Here is an 18,233-nt window from a genome sequence, read left to right as displayed (position 1 = left end):
GTTTTACACTCTGATCCCACGCAACTGATCACTTGTTTGAGGAATTGTACACCCAGAACAAGTTGATCACGTTTCCTAAGATCTCTAGTGGTTTTTGGTTTTACACAACAAATATCTAGTATATAGTACAATTGAATAATTGCAAAACAATTAGTACAGCACACATAAAACAATCATCACATATAAGAATTAAAATGCGTTAAAAATTCAAATATTTATCGGTTCTCTTTTATAGCTATTTACTACAATTATTTTTTTTTTTTCAATGTGAGAGAAATTTTTGTCCTATTGTTGCATTCAACAAAATTTTTTAAGGAGTACTTTTTTTCTAAAATGAAATGTGCAAGTCCACCTCATATTTCATATCTTCTTCAACGCCGTGATCAACTCGCAACTTTCCGCCACTGCGAATTACTCCCTAGTGTCGTTTTGTGAGATATATAGGTTACGCAGCAGAGAAAGAGTGACAGTTGTTGATTATACAATAAGATTTTTAACTATTTTATAATTAAATTTGGTGCCATGCAAGGTCGATTTCGTTATATGGAGTATTAGATTTAATTTAGGTGAAAAATTAACTTATAAAGGAATTGTACTAATAACTTTAAATTCATGCATATAGTATTTATTTGCAACTCTTCTTCACGAAATACTATCTACTGTAGTGACGATTTAAGAGTGACAATTATAGTAGGTATACTATTATTATGTGTATAGTGTTCCTAACTTTGTAGCAGCGGTGGAAAAAATGCTGAAATATATCGGAAATATAGTAAAAATATTGAATTTTTAGATAGATATGGTTTCCAGAAACTCGGCATCATCTTCCATCGCCTGCATCGTCTCCGGCGCTAAGCAAACTTCCACGTCGATTCCGCCATCCGCGGCGGCCGGATAAAGTTTGATATTCCCATCAAACCGCTCAATGGTCCCACTCAGGGCGGCAATCGGCTTTCCCCATCCAAAATCGTTGACATACACATTATGCCGATGCGAGCTCGCAATCATCACCCCAGTGCTTCTTTTCGGCGGAGGAAAACCCCCAAATAGCACAGGATTCCTCACCCAACTCTCTACCGTTTTGACAACCGCTTCGCCGCCCTGCGCAGCAACATGCTCGTTGATCTTCCTCGCCGCGTGCCCCAACCCTCTCTCCACCAGCTCCCACGCACTCATCGACGCCGAAGAACCGTTGAACGCGTTGCCGAAGTAGCCCTCCGGCAGAGGTATCCTCGCCCTCGCGCCGATCGCCATCAAGATGCGAACCTCCTCGTCCGCACCGTGCGGATTCCGGCTGCGAGTTGTGGTCCGCCATAGATGAGCGGAGAGTGCTTGCAGAGTCGAGATTTTATCGCTGCCGGCTTCGGAATTGGCTTTCGATTTCAGCTTTCCTAAACTCTCCTTGCTGAAGTGGAAAAGCCTCGCCAGTAATGGAGGCGGAGGGTACCTAATCATGACACAAAAGAAATCGTTTTGTCTATATAAAAATATTAATTATGATCAAATACTACTACGAGTAATAAAAAGATATAGGAGTAGTAAAATAAATCAGACTAAATTATAATAACTACTCATTTCGCTGCATCGCAAATGATCAACTTCTTTTCCTATTCCTCCTTTGAGTCCATCCATCCCTAATTAATTGTCACTTTTTGACCGGATACGAATTTTAAGAAATGTAAAAAATTAATTGAAAAAGTTAATGGAATGTAAGATCCATTTGGTTTTATAATAAAATGTGAGTGAAGTGAGTTAATGTAACGTGAGATCTACTTACCATTTATGGTAAACTGAAGTGTGATAATTATTGAGAAACAGATCGAAATAGAAAAGAGTGACAATTATCGGGGACGGAGGTAGTATAAAAGATAAGAAAAGAACAGAGTAAAAAGGAACAATTATTTTTCTGTTTGAAAAAGAAATCAATAGTTTGAATTAGGATTGATTACTTGAGACGGAAAATAAATTAAATCAGTAAAATACACTTAAATTACTCCCTCCGTCCCCGTAAGAGTCACACTTTTCCATTTCGGTCTGTCCTCAATTAAGAGTCACACTTCATTTTTACCATAAATGATAGTAGGTCCCGCATTCCACTAACTTACTTCACTCACATTTTATTATAAAACCAATATAAAAAAGTGGGTCTCACATTCCACTAACTTTTTGAACCAATTTTTCTTTACATTTCTTAAAATCCGTGCCCGGTCAAACTGTGACTGTTAATGGGGGACGGAGGGAGTAATATGGAAAATATCAGCTCAATTCCTGAATAAAATAAAAAAAAATCCATACCGGATTTTATCCAAGGGCGGGAGAGGGATAAGGCGGTTGCTGGTCGGGAACCAACGGTCGAAAACAGGGAGTTTGGATATCGTGGCAGAACCACGCGACAGCTCGGACCAGGAGTTGATGAAATGCCAGAGAGAGACACCGTCCACGACGGCGTGATTGGCGGTGAAGCCGAGGAAGACTCCGTCGGCGAGCTGAGTGACTTGCACGCCCAACAGAGGCTTGGAGAGGCCGTCGGAGTTGCAGTATTCGCCCAGTGGGAAGAGATCGGATACTGTCTCCGGTATGTATTTGGATCCCAAGATGTCAGAAATGGAAAGAGAGGAGGCGTCTGCGTAGATGAATTCGGCTCCGGCGTTGTTGCAGTCGAGGAAGTAGTAAAACGAGTTATCGGCGGCAGGATCTGCGGCGAGGCGGCCGGCGAGGGGTGGGAAGAAGTCGAGAGCGCGGGAAAATGAGTTTTTGAGGCGGAGAATAAGCGAAGTTTGGTCAAATTCTGGCTTACGAAAGAAAAGACCTCTCTGCATAGGGTTGAGTTGGAGTATTTGCAGATCCCACGGAGTTAGATCTAATCTTGACATGGGATTGGGAGCTGCATCCATGCTTGTCGTTCCAATCAGACATGAAGAAATCACCACGACATTCGTCATCTCTAGATATTTCGAGAGGCAGATTTTAGATTATTTTTTCCGTGCAAGAACTATCTTTATCCTCCTTACGCAAGTGAGCTGATATTCATATGCTCACCAGACACAGTTTATGTATTATCCAATCAGTGATTGACACATGAGGATAATGTAATAGTACTGTATCATTCCAATGACGCATGAGGATAATGATATTAATAAACAAATATTCCCTCCGTCCCACAAAAGATATCACATTTCTGGGACGGCACGAGATTTTATGAGGTTTTATTTTATTTGTTAGGTGGAAAGAAAAATAATATTTATATTATTATAAGAGAGACTTTTTTCTAAAAATGAAAATGTGACATATTTAGTGGGACAAACTAAAAAGGAAAATGAGACATTGGAACGGAGGGAGTACTATATTTTGGTCCAATGATACTTCCTATATTTATTAATCCTTATGTATCCCCACTAAATTGAGTTGTACTCCTTCCGTCCCAAATAGTTTGTCTCATTTTTCCATTTCGGTCCGTCACATGGAATAAACGAGGTCCGTCCGTCCATGAAATATTGTCCAACTTTAATTAGATACGGATTTTAAGAAATACACCCTCTATCCTAGTTTAAGAGTCTTGTTTTGTCATTTCTGTCTGTCCAAGTTTAAGAGTCTCATTTAGAATTTGTCATATTTTGACATAAAATTTGGCCTCATTGTTGATGAAATTTACACTCAAATGTCATTACTTTCATTAAAATAAAACAAAACAAAATGCTAAACATACAAAAAGTCAAAAGGGTCTCATTTTCCACTACCTCATTTCAATTATTACACACTTCAACAATCACTACCTCACTTCATTTATTACACACTCCAACAATTTTTGAAAACTCGTGCCCTAGCTAAATTGCACTTCTAAACAGGGACGGAGGGAGTATGAAATAAAGTGAGTTGAAAAATTAGTGGAATAAGGATCTCACATTTTTATATTAATTTTATAATATAATGTGAGTTAATTTTACCAAAAATAGATAAAACAGCAAAGTGGACAACTTTTCACGGACGGACTAAAAAGGAAAAATTGGACAATATTTCATGGGGAAGGAGTACTTCTTCCATCCACCATTAGGAGTTCTTGATGACACGAGTTTTAAGAAATGTTAAGAAAAGTAGGTAAAAAAAGTTAGTGGAATATAGGTCTCATTTGTATATTAATGAGTTAATGGAATGCGTAACCCTAGTACTATTTATGGTAAAATTAAATCGTGACTCTTATCGGTGGACGGACTAAAATGGAAAAAATTGAGAGAGTATTTCTCAAAAACAATTATAAGAATTGTGTTTCATCGTGTTTGATTGTGTTTTTTTTATAATGTATTGTATATTGAAACATTTACTCCGTACAAATGAACAAACTGGTTTATGAGTTACTCCATTCGTCCCAGATAATTTGGGACACTTTGATCCGGCATGGGTTTTAAGAAATCTAATGGAAAGTGAGTTGAAAAAGTTGGTGGGATGTAGGTCCTACTTTTAAAGTATTAGTTTTATAATAAAATGTGAGTAAGAATGAGTTAGTGGAATATGAGGTTCATTACCAAAAATGATAAAAGTGAAATGAGACAAATTATTTGGGACGGCCCGAAATGAAATACTGGGTCGAATTATCTAAGACGGAGGGAGTATATACTAAAGGTTCTCTTAGTTGGTGCCCCGTTACAAGACCAATATCGGCCCAACCGATATCCCCCTTTTTTTTTTATTTAAGTCAATTTTTAATCCAATATATATACCTTGTTCCCCATCAATTCACATTCATCCATTTCCAATCTCAATTTCAATTTTTGTTTTCTCCATGAGGATATGAATTTGAGCTTTTTAACGTCAATTCACATTTTATCTATCTTTATCTTGTTTTTTTTAATGTATGATGTTTTATTTATGTTTTTAATAAAATTTGTTTTTTTGTTGTACATTACGATGTTTTTAATTTACACCAACAATTAAAAGTGAAATATAAAAAAATAGTGATGATGTGAGAATGAGATGGACTTTGAGATAGGCTCGGGGATGGACTCTCATTGCAGGGAGATAGACTCTGAGATGAGCCTGCTGACGTGGCATGGGAAAATGGAGATAGGCCCTGAGATGGGTTCCGAATAGAGGTCACCTTTGGACTTATAAAATCATTGTGGTATAACATAAAATTGATTCACAAAAATATATTCTTTCTTGCTCATTGTGAAAAGACGAGATCACGTTGATAATCAATACTCTCTCCGTTCCACTACAAGTGATGGATTTCTTTTGAGCACGAGATTTAAGAAAAATGATATGTATTGAGTTAAAGTAAAGAGAATAAAGTATGAGAGAAGAAAAAGTAAAAAAGATGAAGAGAGAATAAAATAAAAGGAGAGAATAAAGTAAGAGAGATGGAATAATAAAGTAAGAAAGTGTTAAAGTTTTGTTTATTTGTAAAAGAAGGAAATTGATCACTTATGGTGGGACAACCCAAAATGGAAAGTTGATCACTTGTGATGGGACGGAGGGAGTATTTTTTTTTTTAATCTTTGTAATTTGCATTAGAAATTATGGCAGTATTCGTTATAAACTTATACTCCCTACGTCTATGAAAAATAGACCACATTTACCATTTTGAGTGGTCCTCGAAAAATAGACTAAGTTTGAAAAAGTACTCCACATTTGTTACCTAATGGAATACAATTAAACACTACTAATAATATATATGGACTTCACATTTCACTAACACCACTTATCGTAAAATGCACGATCTAATAAAATTATGATGTATTGGATAATGATATGGAGTAGTATAATATTCTAGAGGTAATGTTATTATTATTGCATTTATCGTGTATCTCGAGAGAATTCGATTAAAAATATTATCAAAATGTATTCAGAAAAAAAAAATTATAAGAAATCTATAGTATTATAACGATAAATAATATCTCTAAACTAAACCACCCTTGAAAAAAATATGTTAATTAAGTAAAATTAGTAAGAAATTTAAATTAATTAATAGATCTGAAAATCTTAATTATAAAAATAAATAAATAAAAATAAAATCCAGAGTATTCGATTTGGACAGATATATAAAATGATATAATTGAGTTTATATTATATACTCCTGCTTGATTGACTAAGCAATAAACCAACATGAAAGCCCAGTCATCATGAATTTATGGCCTAGATCCATTTGCACCCTATTACTCCCCCTGTCCCCTCCAAATAGCGTTGGAACTAATTTTAGCTCTATTCTCCAGTCAGATTTCTTTCCTTTCCAGGAAAGTTTTATCGGATTTATAGACTACTGCCACACCAAGAGTTATACCCAATCAGGTCTTGTACTACAAATTAAGGCCTTAGCAATACTCATTTGAAATACAATAAGAATTTGATGCATAAACTGGACAGCTTTATAAGTTCATAATTTCTGTACTGAAATGGAGACGTTTACAATATGTAGAAAATCCCTAAAGTTCAAGAAACTGCAAAAGGCAATTTCAATGGGCGAGAGCTGCAATGAACTCGGGATCATCTTCCATGGCCACCATTTTGTCAGCAGCAAGGCTAACTTCCAAATCGACGCCCCCAGATTCGGCCGCCGGAAAAATGGTGATCTTCCCATCGACATTTCGCCCTCTTCCACACCTCACTGCAACGGGCTTCCCCCACCCGAAATCATTCCCGTACACGTCGTGGCGAGGCGATCCGATGATCAAAAACGAAGGCCATTTTCTAATAAACGCCCGATTCTCAGAATCTTCAAAGTTTTGGATTGCTGCTTCACGCGTCTGCTGCTTCACCAGCTCATTGATCTTCACCGCAGCGTAGCCTATTCCATTCTGCAACAGCTCACGCCTAGTCAATGAAGTTCCAGCCGTATAAATCGCGTTCCCAAAATAGCCCTCATCCCAACCGATCCTTGACCTTGCACCCACTATTAAAGTGAAGTCCACTTCTTCGCTATTTACATTAGTATGCATATTTATGGTCCGCCACAGCAGAGCAGAGAGTGCTTGATACGACGATATTTTATCACTTCCGCCTGTAGAATTGGCCTTATTTTTAAGTTTGGTCAAGCTTTCTTTCCCCAAGTGGAAGACCTTCCTCAGCAATGGAGGAGTTTCCACCATCGGCGGAGGAAGGTGATTGCTGTGGCCCCCTACTTTTACCGGCTCGATGGATCGTGAGAACACTGGAGTTTTTGATATGGTCTTTAAACCGCGAGAGATTTCAGACCAAGAGTTGATGAAGTGCCAGAAGGAAGTGCCGTCCACGACTGCGTGATTGGCGGCGCAGCCCAGGAATAGGCCGTCTGCCAGCTCGGTGACCTGCACCGCCAGCAGAGGCTTCGAAATGGCTTCGAAGTTGGTGAGGTTTTCGAGCGGGAAGAAGGAGTAGACGATTTCCGGGATGTATTTGGGTCCAATGAGGTCGGAGACAGAGACGGCGGCAGCGACTGCGTGAGTGAACTCGGCTCCGGAGTTGTTGCAGTCGACGAAGTAGCTCTTTGTGCCGTCTTCGTGATGGGTGGCGGAGAGACGGCCGGCAAGGGGTGGAAAGGAGTTTAGTGTGCGGGAGAGTGAGTTTTTGAGGTGAGAGATGATGTTTTGGGAATGAGGTTTGTGGTAAATGAGGCCTCTTTGAATGGGGACGATCGGTAGTAATCGTAAATCCCATGGATTAAGCTCTAATGTTGTGATGGTGTTTGCAATTTCTTTGTTTTCCCTTCCAACGAGACAAGAATATATCACCTCCATCTTTGACATCAATTTTCTTCAAAATGCTTTGATCAACAATTATTTCACGTGCATATATATATGAACATGACATGACTATTGTTTTCTTTGACAAGGACCACCTTTCTATAAAGGTTATTATTTGTATATATTCCATCCATCCTTTAAAACACCTACTTCCATTTCTGTTCCGTCTTTAAAAATTTGTCGCCATTCACGGTTATTATTTTTGACAGTGCACCCTACATTCAACTAACTCATTCATAGTACATTTTATTATAAAACTAATATATAAAAGTAGGATCCACATGACACCAACTTTTTCAACTCATTTTCTATTACATTTTTTAAAACTCGTGTGCGGGTCAAATGATGACGAATTTATTAGGGATGGGGCGAGTAATTGTGAAACAACTAATCGTCAAATATAATTGTGAAACAACTACTCCCTCCGTCCCAGATAATTCGGGACACTTTAACCCAGCACGGGTTTTAAGAAATTTAATGGAAAGTGAGTTGAAAAAGTTGGTGGGATATGGGTCCTACTTTTAAAGTACTCCCTCCGTCCCAAGGAAGATAACTCCTTTCTTGGACGACACGGGATTTTATGCAGTTACATTTTGTGTGCTAAGAGGAGAGAGTAAAGTAAGAGAGAGGGAATAAAGTAGAGATAAATGTGTTTTCATTTTAAGTAATGTGTCATCTTAATTGGGACAAACCAAAAAGGAAAGTGAGTCATCTTCAATGGGACGGAGGGAGTATTAGTTTTATAATAAAATGTGAGTAGAAATTAGTTAGTGGAATATGGGGTCCACTACCAAAAATGGTAAAAGTGAAGTGGGACAAATTATGTGGGACGACCCGAAATGGAATACTGGGTCGAATTATCTGGGACGGAGGGAGTAATCGACTAACTGGTATTCGCCAAGACGTTGAATCAAATCGAGACCAGGTACAACAAGGTGAAGCCGGCGTGGGCGTGCAAGCAGAACAAGGAGCAGCTCCGCAAGTGTTGAGATCGGATCAAGCTCCACATCAACAATTTTAGGGATATTTGCACGAAGTTGAAGGACGAAAGGGACAGCGACGAGAGCATGGAGGATGCCATCCAGAAGGCAATGGCTGAGTACCAGTCAAAGCATGGCCAGTTCAAATTCTACCAAATTTGGTTGATTTTGAAGGACAAGCTGAAGTTCGACGGAGGGATACCGGTCGCATCCTCAGCGCTGAAGTGGACGAAGATAACCGCCAATGGCGATTACACGAGCAGCGGCGGCCCGTCACAAATGGATCTTAACGTTGAGCCGGAAGGGAGTTCCGACATGCCAACGTCTACTTTTAGGCGTCCCGTTGGCAACAAGACGACCAAAGCCCAGGCCAGAGGGAAGGTGGCCGTGTCTGGATCTGGATCGGCTCCCCCATCGCCGTCTACTCAGCTCGTGGCCTCAGCGCTTCAGGAGTTCGGTGGTTTTCGCGAGAGTTATAATTATAGGTTGGTACTTGACTTAACCACCAACCTTCCAAGTATCACCAATTCGCATAGGATTGAGAAGATAATCAAGAATATGAGCAAGAAATTAGATTTTCTTTTAAATTTAGTAATGTAGTTTTTTTTAAAATTAAGCATAATGTAGTTTTTTTTTATTAAGTAACGTAGGTGTTTGATTAAATTTGTGATTTTTAATATAATATACTTATATTGGTATATTAGTAATTGAAAAAAAAACAGTAACATTGAAAATTAAATGAAAAATGAATTTAAATTGATAGGGCGACACTAGGGGGAAACCAATGCAGAAGGAAGGACCGAACTAAAAAAATGCTGATGTGGCGATCACTAGGACGGACGATCTTTCCACCACTGTGGATGCTCTTGTAGTAGTATTCGTTATATGTAGACTTATATGTTGACGTAGTATTTGATATATATAAAAATATGCATGATTCAATAAAATTCTGATAAACTCTCTCAGTTCCAACTAAGTTGAGTCATATTCCTTTTTGGATATCCCAACTAAGTTGAGTCATTTTATTTTTAGAAAAAAAACAAAACATTCAATTACTCTTACTTTATTCTATCACATATTTTACTCTATCTTTATCTTTCTAACTTTATCGGTGTGCCCAAAAAGTTTTGAACGGAGGGGTGTTAGATAATGATATGGAGTATATAATATTCTAGAGGTATTGAGATTATTATGGCATTAAGTCGAGTATCTCGTGAGAATTCGATTAACAATATTCCCAAAATGTTTTTTTTAGAAAAAAAAATACTTCCTTCGTTTCATAGTAGATGTCACATTTTCTTTTTCAATTTATTCTACAAAAGATGTTATATTTTCTTTTTTAGAAAAACACTCTCTCACTTTAATGTAAATATACTATTTTTTCTCTCCACCTAACACACAAAACATCTTCTAAAATTTCGTGTTATTCTCCAATCATGTCATTTATTATGGGACGGAGGGAGTATTATAAGAAATATATTGTAATTTATTCTATTAAATATTTAATATCTCTAAACTAAACCACGCTTGAAAAAATATGTTAATTAAGTAAAATTAGTAAGAAATTTAAATTAATTAATAGATCTGAAAATATTAAGTATAAAAATAAATAAATTAAAATGAAAACCAGAGTATTCGATTTGGATAGACATGAATTGAGACATTGAGTTTACATTGATTTGACTAAGCAAAAGCCCTGTCAAATATCATGAATTTGTGGCCTAGTCCATTCACACCCCACTACATCATAGCGTTGGACTAAGTTTTATTGGATTTATAGAACAATAAGCCTATGCAACCAAATTTATAGAATAAGAACATCTCCAATGGTCGGCTAGCGACCGGCTAGCCGATTCGTCGCGCTGGCCGATCGGCTAGCCGAACCATTGGAGTCGGCCAGCGCAAAATCGGCCAAAATTTTGGCGTGCGCTGGCCGCCATTGTGGCGTGCCGATCGGCCAGCGCAGATTTTTTTTTTTTTTTTAAAAACCTATATAAACGCGATTTTCTCTCTCTCTAAATTTCTGTACAAGAGCAACATCCAACGATGGACAACATACAACTAGACCCCTGTTCGGCTAGCGGCAAACTAACACAGATTCAAGGCATACTAACATTTTTTAATGTATTTTTTTAATAAATAAGTGAGGAGTAGAGTGGGGCGGTGGCTCGTGTGTGGAAGCCCGGATTTTTTTTTATTATGTAATTTTTTTGATTTTTAGTTAATGTACTTTTTTTTATTTAAATAAAATTAACGAATTTTTTCCGTATATATGTCGTAAATTTAATTCCGTATTGTGATTTTAATTCCGTAAATGTAGTATTTTTTGAATTATTTTTATTGCGGCTGGCCTATGGCTGGCCTAAATCTGACGTGGCAGGTGGATTTTTAGTGCTGCTGACGTGGCAGGGGGAGAAACTGCTGGCCGATTTCTGGCCAAAGTACCATCGGAGATGCTCTAATGGCAATGCTCATTTGAATTACGTGGCCGAATTAACAACTTCATAAAAATTTGATTACAAAAATTTCAATCAATCACAATTTCTTTACTGAAAATGAGACGTTTACAATATGTGGAAAATCACAAAGAGTCTGACATAGTCCAACTTCAGCATAACATCATGTAAATTGTTGTTCATTTATAAAAAACGTAAAAGGTCAAAAAAGAGAGAAGGCAAATTCAATGGGCAAGAGCTGCAGTGAACTCGGTATCATTTTCCATGGCCACCATTTTCTCAGCTGCAAGACTAACTTCCAAATCGACGCCGCCACATTCAGCCGCTGCAAAAACTGTGATCTTCCCATCGATATCTCGTCCTCTTCCACACCTCACCGCAACGGGCTTCCCCCATCCAAAATCATTCCCGTACACGTCGTGGCGAGGCGATCCGATGATGAAAAACGAAGGCAATTTCCTAATAAACGCCCGATTCTCAGAATCTTCAAAGTTTTCCATTACTGCTTCACGTGTCTGCTGCTTCACCAGCTCATTGATCTTCACCGCAGCGTAGCCTATTCCATTCTGCAACAGCTCACGCTCAGTAGTTGAAGTTCCAGCCGTATAAATCGCGTTCCCAAAATAGCCCTCGTCCAAACCAATTCTTGACCTTGCACCCACTACTAGGGCGAAGTAAATTTCTCGGCTACTACTCATATTCATATTTGTGAATTTCTGGCAACGCGTAATGGTCCGCCACAACAGAGCTGCGAGTGCTTGATACGACGATATTTTATCACTTCCGCCGGTAGAATTGGCTTTATTTTTGAGCTCGGTCAACCTTTCCTTCCCCAAGTGGAAGACCTTCCTCAGCAATGGAGGAGTTTCCACCATCGGCCGAGGAGTAAGGTGATTGCCTACTTTTACGGGCTTGGTGGATCTTGAGAACACTGGAGTTTTTGATATGTTCTTCAAACCGCGAGATATTTCAGACCAAGAGTTGATGAAATGCCAGAAGGAGGTGCCGTCCACGACTGCGTGATTGGCGGCGCAGCCCAGGAATAGGCCGTCGGCCAGCTCGGTGACCTGCACCGCCAGCAGAGGCTTCGAAATGGCTTCGAAGTTGGTGAGGCTGTCAAGCGGGAAGAAGGAGTAGACGATTTCCGGGATGTATTTTGGCCCGATGAGGTCGGAGACAGAGATGGAGGCAGTGGCTGCGTGAGTGAATTCGGCTCCGGCGTTGTTGCAGTCGACAAAGTAGCTCTTTGTGCAGTCGTCGTGATGGGTGGCGGAGAGACGGCCGGCGAGGGGCGGAAAGAAGTTTAGTGTGCGGGAGAGAGAGTTTTTGAGGTGAGAGATGATGTTTTGGGATTGAGGTTTGTGATATATGAGGCCTCTTTGAATGGGGACGATTGGTAGTAATCGTAAATCCCATGGATTAAGCTCTAATCTTGTGATGCTGTTTGCAATTTCATTGTTTTCCCTTCCAACAAGACAAGAAGATATCATCTCCATCTTTGACGTCAATTTTCTTCTAAATGCTTTTGATCAACAATTATCTCACTTGCTTATATGAACACGACATGACTATTGTTTTCTTTGACAATGACCACCTATCTGTAAAGGTAGTTATTTGAATATAATTGTGAAACAACTTATTGACTAATTAATTGCATGACCAACAAGTTGTTTTAATTTATACGCTTCAACAGCCTATACATTATAATCATATGCATAATTATTTTTGAGAGTACATCATATAAGAATTTAAATGATAATAGTAGTTACACCTAATGAACTAATTTAATACTACTATCTGTCGTAGACCAGCTTAATAATAGTCAGTTAATTATTACTACATGAACTATAGACCACTTAGAGTATTTTTCATGAACTTTAGCGTCTAATCATTTTCTCATTAAATCAAATATTTTTAGCCAAATTTTATCACGTGTGGCTGATCATAAATTCTATGTGGACTCATTGGCCATCAAACTAGACAACGTCATTTAGATAAGCAAAAAAAAAACAATGTTTTATTACATAAAACAAGAACTCATTATGTTTTCTTCTTTTCTTCAATATTTTCTTTCATCTCCTTCTCCTGATGTCCTTACAGAGAAAACTCATATCTATCTCTGTTCTTCAAGCAACGCCTTTCCTATTCGGTGTCTGCTCGTCGTTGGCAGCCACCGCCAACCGTATGTCAGCTTCTGCTTCTCGAATTTTATTTCCTGCTAGTGCTAGCAAACCACCTCTGAGACAAAGGGGGATGTATTGAGTCCGATGTGAAGTGAGGGAATTAATGAGTAGAGAGACGATATTATGATTATGCTTAATTCATTTTTCCCCCTCTTTTAGTAAAAATAAAGTTGAAATTATTTTTTAACAAATGACATTATCTTAATGTTTCAAACTTAGCAATTCAACTCTAATTTTGTGACTCACCTCCGTATTACTTGGTATATAGCTAATGGTCACGCCATATATGATTTAATTTATCTGGAATACTTGATCATGAAATTTTGTATCGTAGTCGATCATCGAGCAATCAAGTTCTCCATCGAGTAGAGTGAATTTTGGAGCCCAAATTCATTTTGGGCCCTCTAAGAAACAAAACATAGAAGAGAGATTTTTGCTGGGTCACATAGCTAGAAAAGGAACCCCAAGAACGTGGCTAGATAAGAGCCACGTAAAACATGCAAAATATTCGGACCATCAATTTTTTACTTAGACATTATAATCCGATATGAATATAAATGAAAATATATGGATTTGGATAAAGCCTTATTAGATTCTTGTCCTTATTGCATGGGTCTACTAGTTAAAAATTCGATAATTCGGGTTGTGTTCAGTTTGGATGTGGATTAACATATTAAGAAATTATATTACTCCCTCCGTCCCACAGAAGTTGGCACACTTTTCTTTTTAGTTTGTCCCACAAAAGATGTCACATTTTCCTTTTTGGAAAAAGTTCTCTCTCACATGAATATAAAAAATATATTTTCTCTCTCCATTTAACACACAAAACAAAACCTCCTAAAATACCGTGCCATTTTCAAAGTATGCCAACTTCTCTGGGACGGAGGGAGTATTATTTTTATTAACTTTTTCAAAAAACTATATTTACTTTAGTTATTTAATTTCATGTAAATCAGATTTAAATTGTGAAAATGAATTTTTATCAAGTAAATCTAGTTTAAAAATTAGGTTTAATCGTGTAATATTATGTATAATCATGTAATATCAGGTTTTAGTCATGTAACATCGGATTCGGGTCGTTATCGTTTCTTGTTAACCCATATTATATCGTGTCGTTAACGGGTTTGTATCGAATTCGGATCGTATTTAGGTTTGAAGGTAGCAGGTCGGGTTCAGGTTAGGCCTTATTGGGTTGGGCAGTTATCGGGTTGACTCGATAAACCCAATCCGCACGATTTTTTATCCCTACAAAATATCTCCAAAACTCTCGGCCACTCCTCGCCTAGCAAAATTATTGCTCTATCCACCATAAAAAAGAAAAATCTCTATAAAACATGATTCACCATTCTTCCGAAAAATTAATAAAATAAAAATTCCACAGATGGCGAATAACAAAATCGAGGTGATTACCTCATGTATGGTTGGAACGGCAGGAAATGAGGCAGCTCCAATGTCAAGATTAGCTCTAACTTCATGGGATTCGAAAATACTCAATATCAATCCTATGCTTAGAGGTCTTTTCTTTCTCGTGGCAGGAGGGCTAAGGGTATGCTGGCGGCTAAGCCCCCGCTGCAGCGGTGGCTTGGCCCTGTATGTGTAGTTCCGTCACTGTGGATAATTCATAAAGGAAATAATATTACAATATTATATTTATTATTTTTTTAAAGAATAATGTTTAAATTGTCAAAAATATATTTTTATCATATAAACCAAGTTTAAAAATTAAATTTAATTATGTAATATTATGTTTTATCATTTAATATCGGATTCGGGCCATGTGTCTTATCAACCAATATTATCATGTAGTTAATTGTTTTGTTTGGACTTGAAAATAGCTAGTTGTTCTAGTTAGACATTACTCCCTCCGTCTGCCATTAGGAGTCTCATTCATGGGCGGCACGAGTTTTAAGAAATGTTAAGAAAAGTGGGTGCAAAAAAGTTAGTGGAATATGGGTCTCACTTGTTTATATTAGTTTTAAATGAAATGTGAGTGTAATGAGTTAGTGGAAGGTGGGACCCTATTACCATTTATGGCATAAATGAACCGGGACTCACTAAAATAGAAAAACGGGACTCCTATTCACGGACAGAGGGAATATTTCATTAGGTAGCTATCCACGAGGAGGGAGATCCCTTACCGTGCCAATAAACACAGCAGCTGGTGCTGTGCATTAAAGCTACACCGTTTCACTCTCATTTTTCCTTCCCCTCATTCTTATCTATTTATTGCTATTATAATAAACATCATCAATAAAAAATAAAAATTGACTCCTACAAATTTGTATATGCGTTTGACTCCTTCCCTTATTACCTCTAATCTATACGTATCATATCAAATCTTTAAACTGTATAAAATCTATAAACAATACATCTATGGAAATAATTAGTAATTTCATACTCCCTCCGTCCACAAAAAATAGAACAATTGGTGTATGACACGAGTTTTAATGTAGAATTGGTAAAGTAAGAGAGAAGGAGAAAAAGTAAGTGAGGTGTAGTGTTAGTGGAATGATATGTATGATTATTATTTGTTGAAAACTTTCCAAAAATGAATGTGCTCTATTTTTTGTGGACGGCCAAAAAATGGAAAATGTGTCCTATTTATTGTGGATGGAGGGAGTAGCATATTTTTATATTTAATTCATTTATTAATTGTTAGTGTATAAAATAAAGTACTATTACATTAATTTAGAAAGCACCCAATTTGTCAAGAAATAGACTAAATTTAGGAAATTAAAATTTGGTACTCATATAAAAACAAAATACACAAAATAACATTAGATATAACAAACATATGTCAATATTTTATCATGTTTCTGAATCAAAAAATACAATAGAGATACACATGTTTCATCATGTTTCTAAATCAAAAAATACAATAGAGACACACATGGAATGTCTATTTAATCAAACAGGCTAATAATTTCAATAATCTCGATCTCGAATGTTGGCATTAGATGCATCTCAATATGTTCGATCAACAGAAGACGTTTGATCAAATGATGCCTACATGAAAAAGAAAAGGATAAATCATAACTAATCACACCAAAAAAAAAATATTATGGCATAAAGAATCACACCATTAACATTTAGGTGAAACTTAAATGATTTGGAGTCCTTTCTGGGCACGCATGAGATGTCGAAAGCGCTGAACTAGAAGTAGGCAATGCATTTTTGTGCTCCAACATCCTACAATTATTAAAAAATATGCAAATAATTAAAACATATTTTCCACATATGCAAAAGTATAATGCGTCTACTTTATGGTCTTATGATTTGCTTTTCTTTGCTTTGGCTGAAGTTCCACCCAATTTTTCAACCGTTTCGAACCTCTTACACTAATTCTTTTCTTGAATCCTCTTGGTACCTTTGTAGTCAGGACTGTTGAAGAGATGTTCGCATTGTTACTGTTGTCTTGGACGTCTTCAGCTAAATGCATTTCCATTACTTTCTTTTGTAGATTAGAAATTGAATCGTGCACCAAAGAGAAAGTTGATTGATAAATAGAAGCTTCAGTCACCAGTCGTATGAGCATTAGACATACCCTTCGATACCGCTTAAGTAATTTGTAACTTAGGATCTTCTTCAACCTCATTACCTATATAGTCATGCACCACACATGTTCTAATTTTTCTTATCCACCTTTTAAGAATATAACTCTCTGGAAGTAACTTCACGTATAACACATCAAACACTTTCACACAATGACAACATATCAACTCAATCATCTCAAACCTTCGACAACTACAACAAATCAACTTCGTGTTAGGATCATATATCACCCTCCATTCCCTATCATGATTGATTAGTCCAACAACATATTCACATAATGATCATATTTCCTCTCTATGCTTTATGTATGCAGCTGCAAACAAGAGAAACTCCTTTTGAAATAGGTCAAATATAGATGGAGTATAGATATTAGAAAGTTGTTGTAACATAGCTGAGCTCTTTAACCTCAATCTAGGTAGTTTTTGGCATGCCTCAAAATCACATGTTAGTTCATTGCATCTGTCTATCCATATCCATTTGCCCATAAAGACATTAGTTATCTGTTCATCCATATCCATTTGGCTCGCATGATAAAATGATGGATTTTTAGATAACTGATCTTGAAAGTATCTCATTAGACAACCAACTTCGCCATATAGCATGCTTCTTTGTCTCTTAGATCGAAGATAATTCTTAGCATCCAATAGAGTGTAACCAATCCCATCTCTTCCTCCAACTTGTCTAGCCATCAAATTAAAAGTTGATTTTTGCATAATTCCAACATCATCTGCCAAATCAATCTCATGTGCTTAAACGTCAGTAATGTTACGTTGAGAAGATAACATGTGCACTATCTCAGGAAGATGGAGAGGATGGTTATGCTCGTCCACAAACTCATTCACTTTATATACACCCTTCACATAAGTGACCCCCAATCGTACTTTACAATTTGTTCGAGTCTCATGTTGAGAATTGAGCACCAAGCAATTTCTGTTGTCTTCTTTGCGCACACCTTCCTTACAACAAACATATTTAAAGGATGTTATTTGCCGGTTTTTATATTTTTGTTAAAATAATGTTTCCTAACTCCGAATCCAACTTTCCCTCCATATTGAACCCAATACATCCAAGCGTCATCGAAGCTGTTAAATTCCATACCAATTCTAGGCTTGTAATCAGAATCCGAACTTAAATCCATTAGAGTAAATCAATTGCAAAACTAAAAAACAAACAAACACAATATGATTTTATAACTAACAACAAATTACTTGTTTAAAACACATTATATATACATAAAAAAACATAAGCAAATCCAAATTTACATGCTTAAATTAAATTGATGAATTAATAGTGTTTCAAGTAAGGATTCAGATTCAGATTCATATACATGAATCATTTTCCACAAAATTT

The 18,233-nt window shown here is 37.1% G+C and overlaps 3 protein-coding genes and 1 pseudogene across 3 annotated transcripts; all 4 read right to left on the bottom strand.

Moving 5' to 3' along the window:
- Positions 1 to 671: 671 nt before the first annotated feature.
- On the bottom strand, positions 672 to 3,011 carry LOC125203479 (uncharacterized). Its single transcript, XM_048101835.2, has 2 exons — positions 2,296 to 3,011; positions 672 to 1,447 (listed from the first exon to the last, which is right to left on the bottom strand). The coding sequence occupies exons 1-2, from the start codon at positions 2,940 to 2,942 to the stop codon at positions 790 to 792; spliced, it is 1,305 nt and encodes a 434-aa protein (XP_047957792.1). The 5' UTR covers positions 2,943 to 3,011; the 3' UTR covers positions 672 to 789.
- A 3,351-nt stretch (positions 3,012 to 6,362) lies between these two features.
- On the bottom strand, positions 6,363 to 7,706 carry LOC125193645 (putative acetyltransferase At3g50280). Its single transcript, XM_048091486.2, has one exon. The coding sequence runs from the start codon at positions 7,704 to 7,706 to the stop codon at positions 6,447 to 6,449; it is 1,260 nt and encodes a 419-aa protein (XP_047947443.2). The 3' UTR covers positions 6,363 to 6,446.
- Positions 7,707 to 11,217: 3,511 nt separating this feature from the next.
- Positions 11,218 to 12,703, bottom strand: LOC125214109 (putative acetyltransferase At3g50280). The gene has a single exon (XM_048114996.2). It carries the CDS (start codon positions 12,642 to 12,644, stop codon positions 11,373 to 11,375), a length of 1,272 nt encoding a protein of 423 aa, XP_047970953.1. The 5' UTR covers positions 12,645 to 12,703; the 3' UTR covers positions 11,218 to 11,372.
- Positions 12,704 to 16,587: 3,884 nt separating this feature from the next.
- On the bottom strand, positions 16,588 to 18,021 carry LOC148932270 (uncharacterized; annotated as a pseudogene).
- Positions 18,022 to 18,233: the final 212 nt, after the last annotated feature.

Source organism: Salvia hispanica, chromosome 2 (genome assembly GCF_029641045.1).
Source record: "Salvia hispanica isolate PSC_SH4W2 chromosome 2, Shi_PSC_v1, whole genome shotgun sequence".
Lineage (NCBI taxonomy): Eukaryota > Viridiplantae > Streptophyta > Magnoliopsida > Lamiales > Lamiaceae > Salvia > Salvia hispanica.
This window is presented reverse-complemented; position numbering and strand designations above follow the sequence as displayed.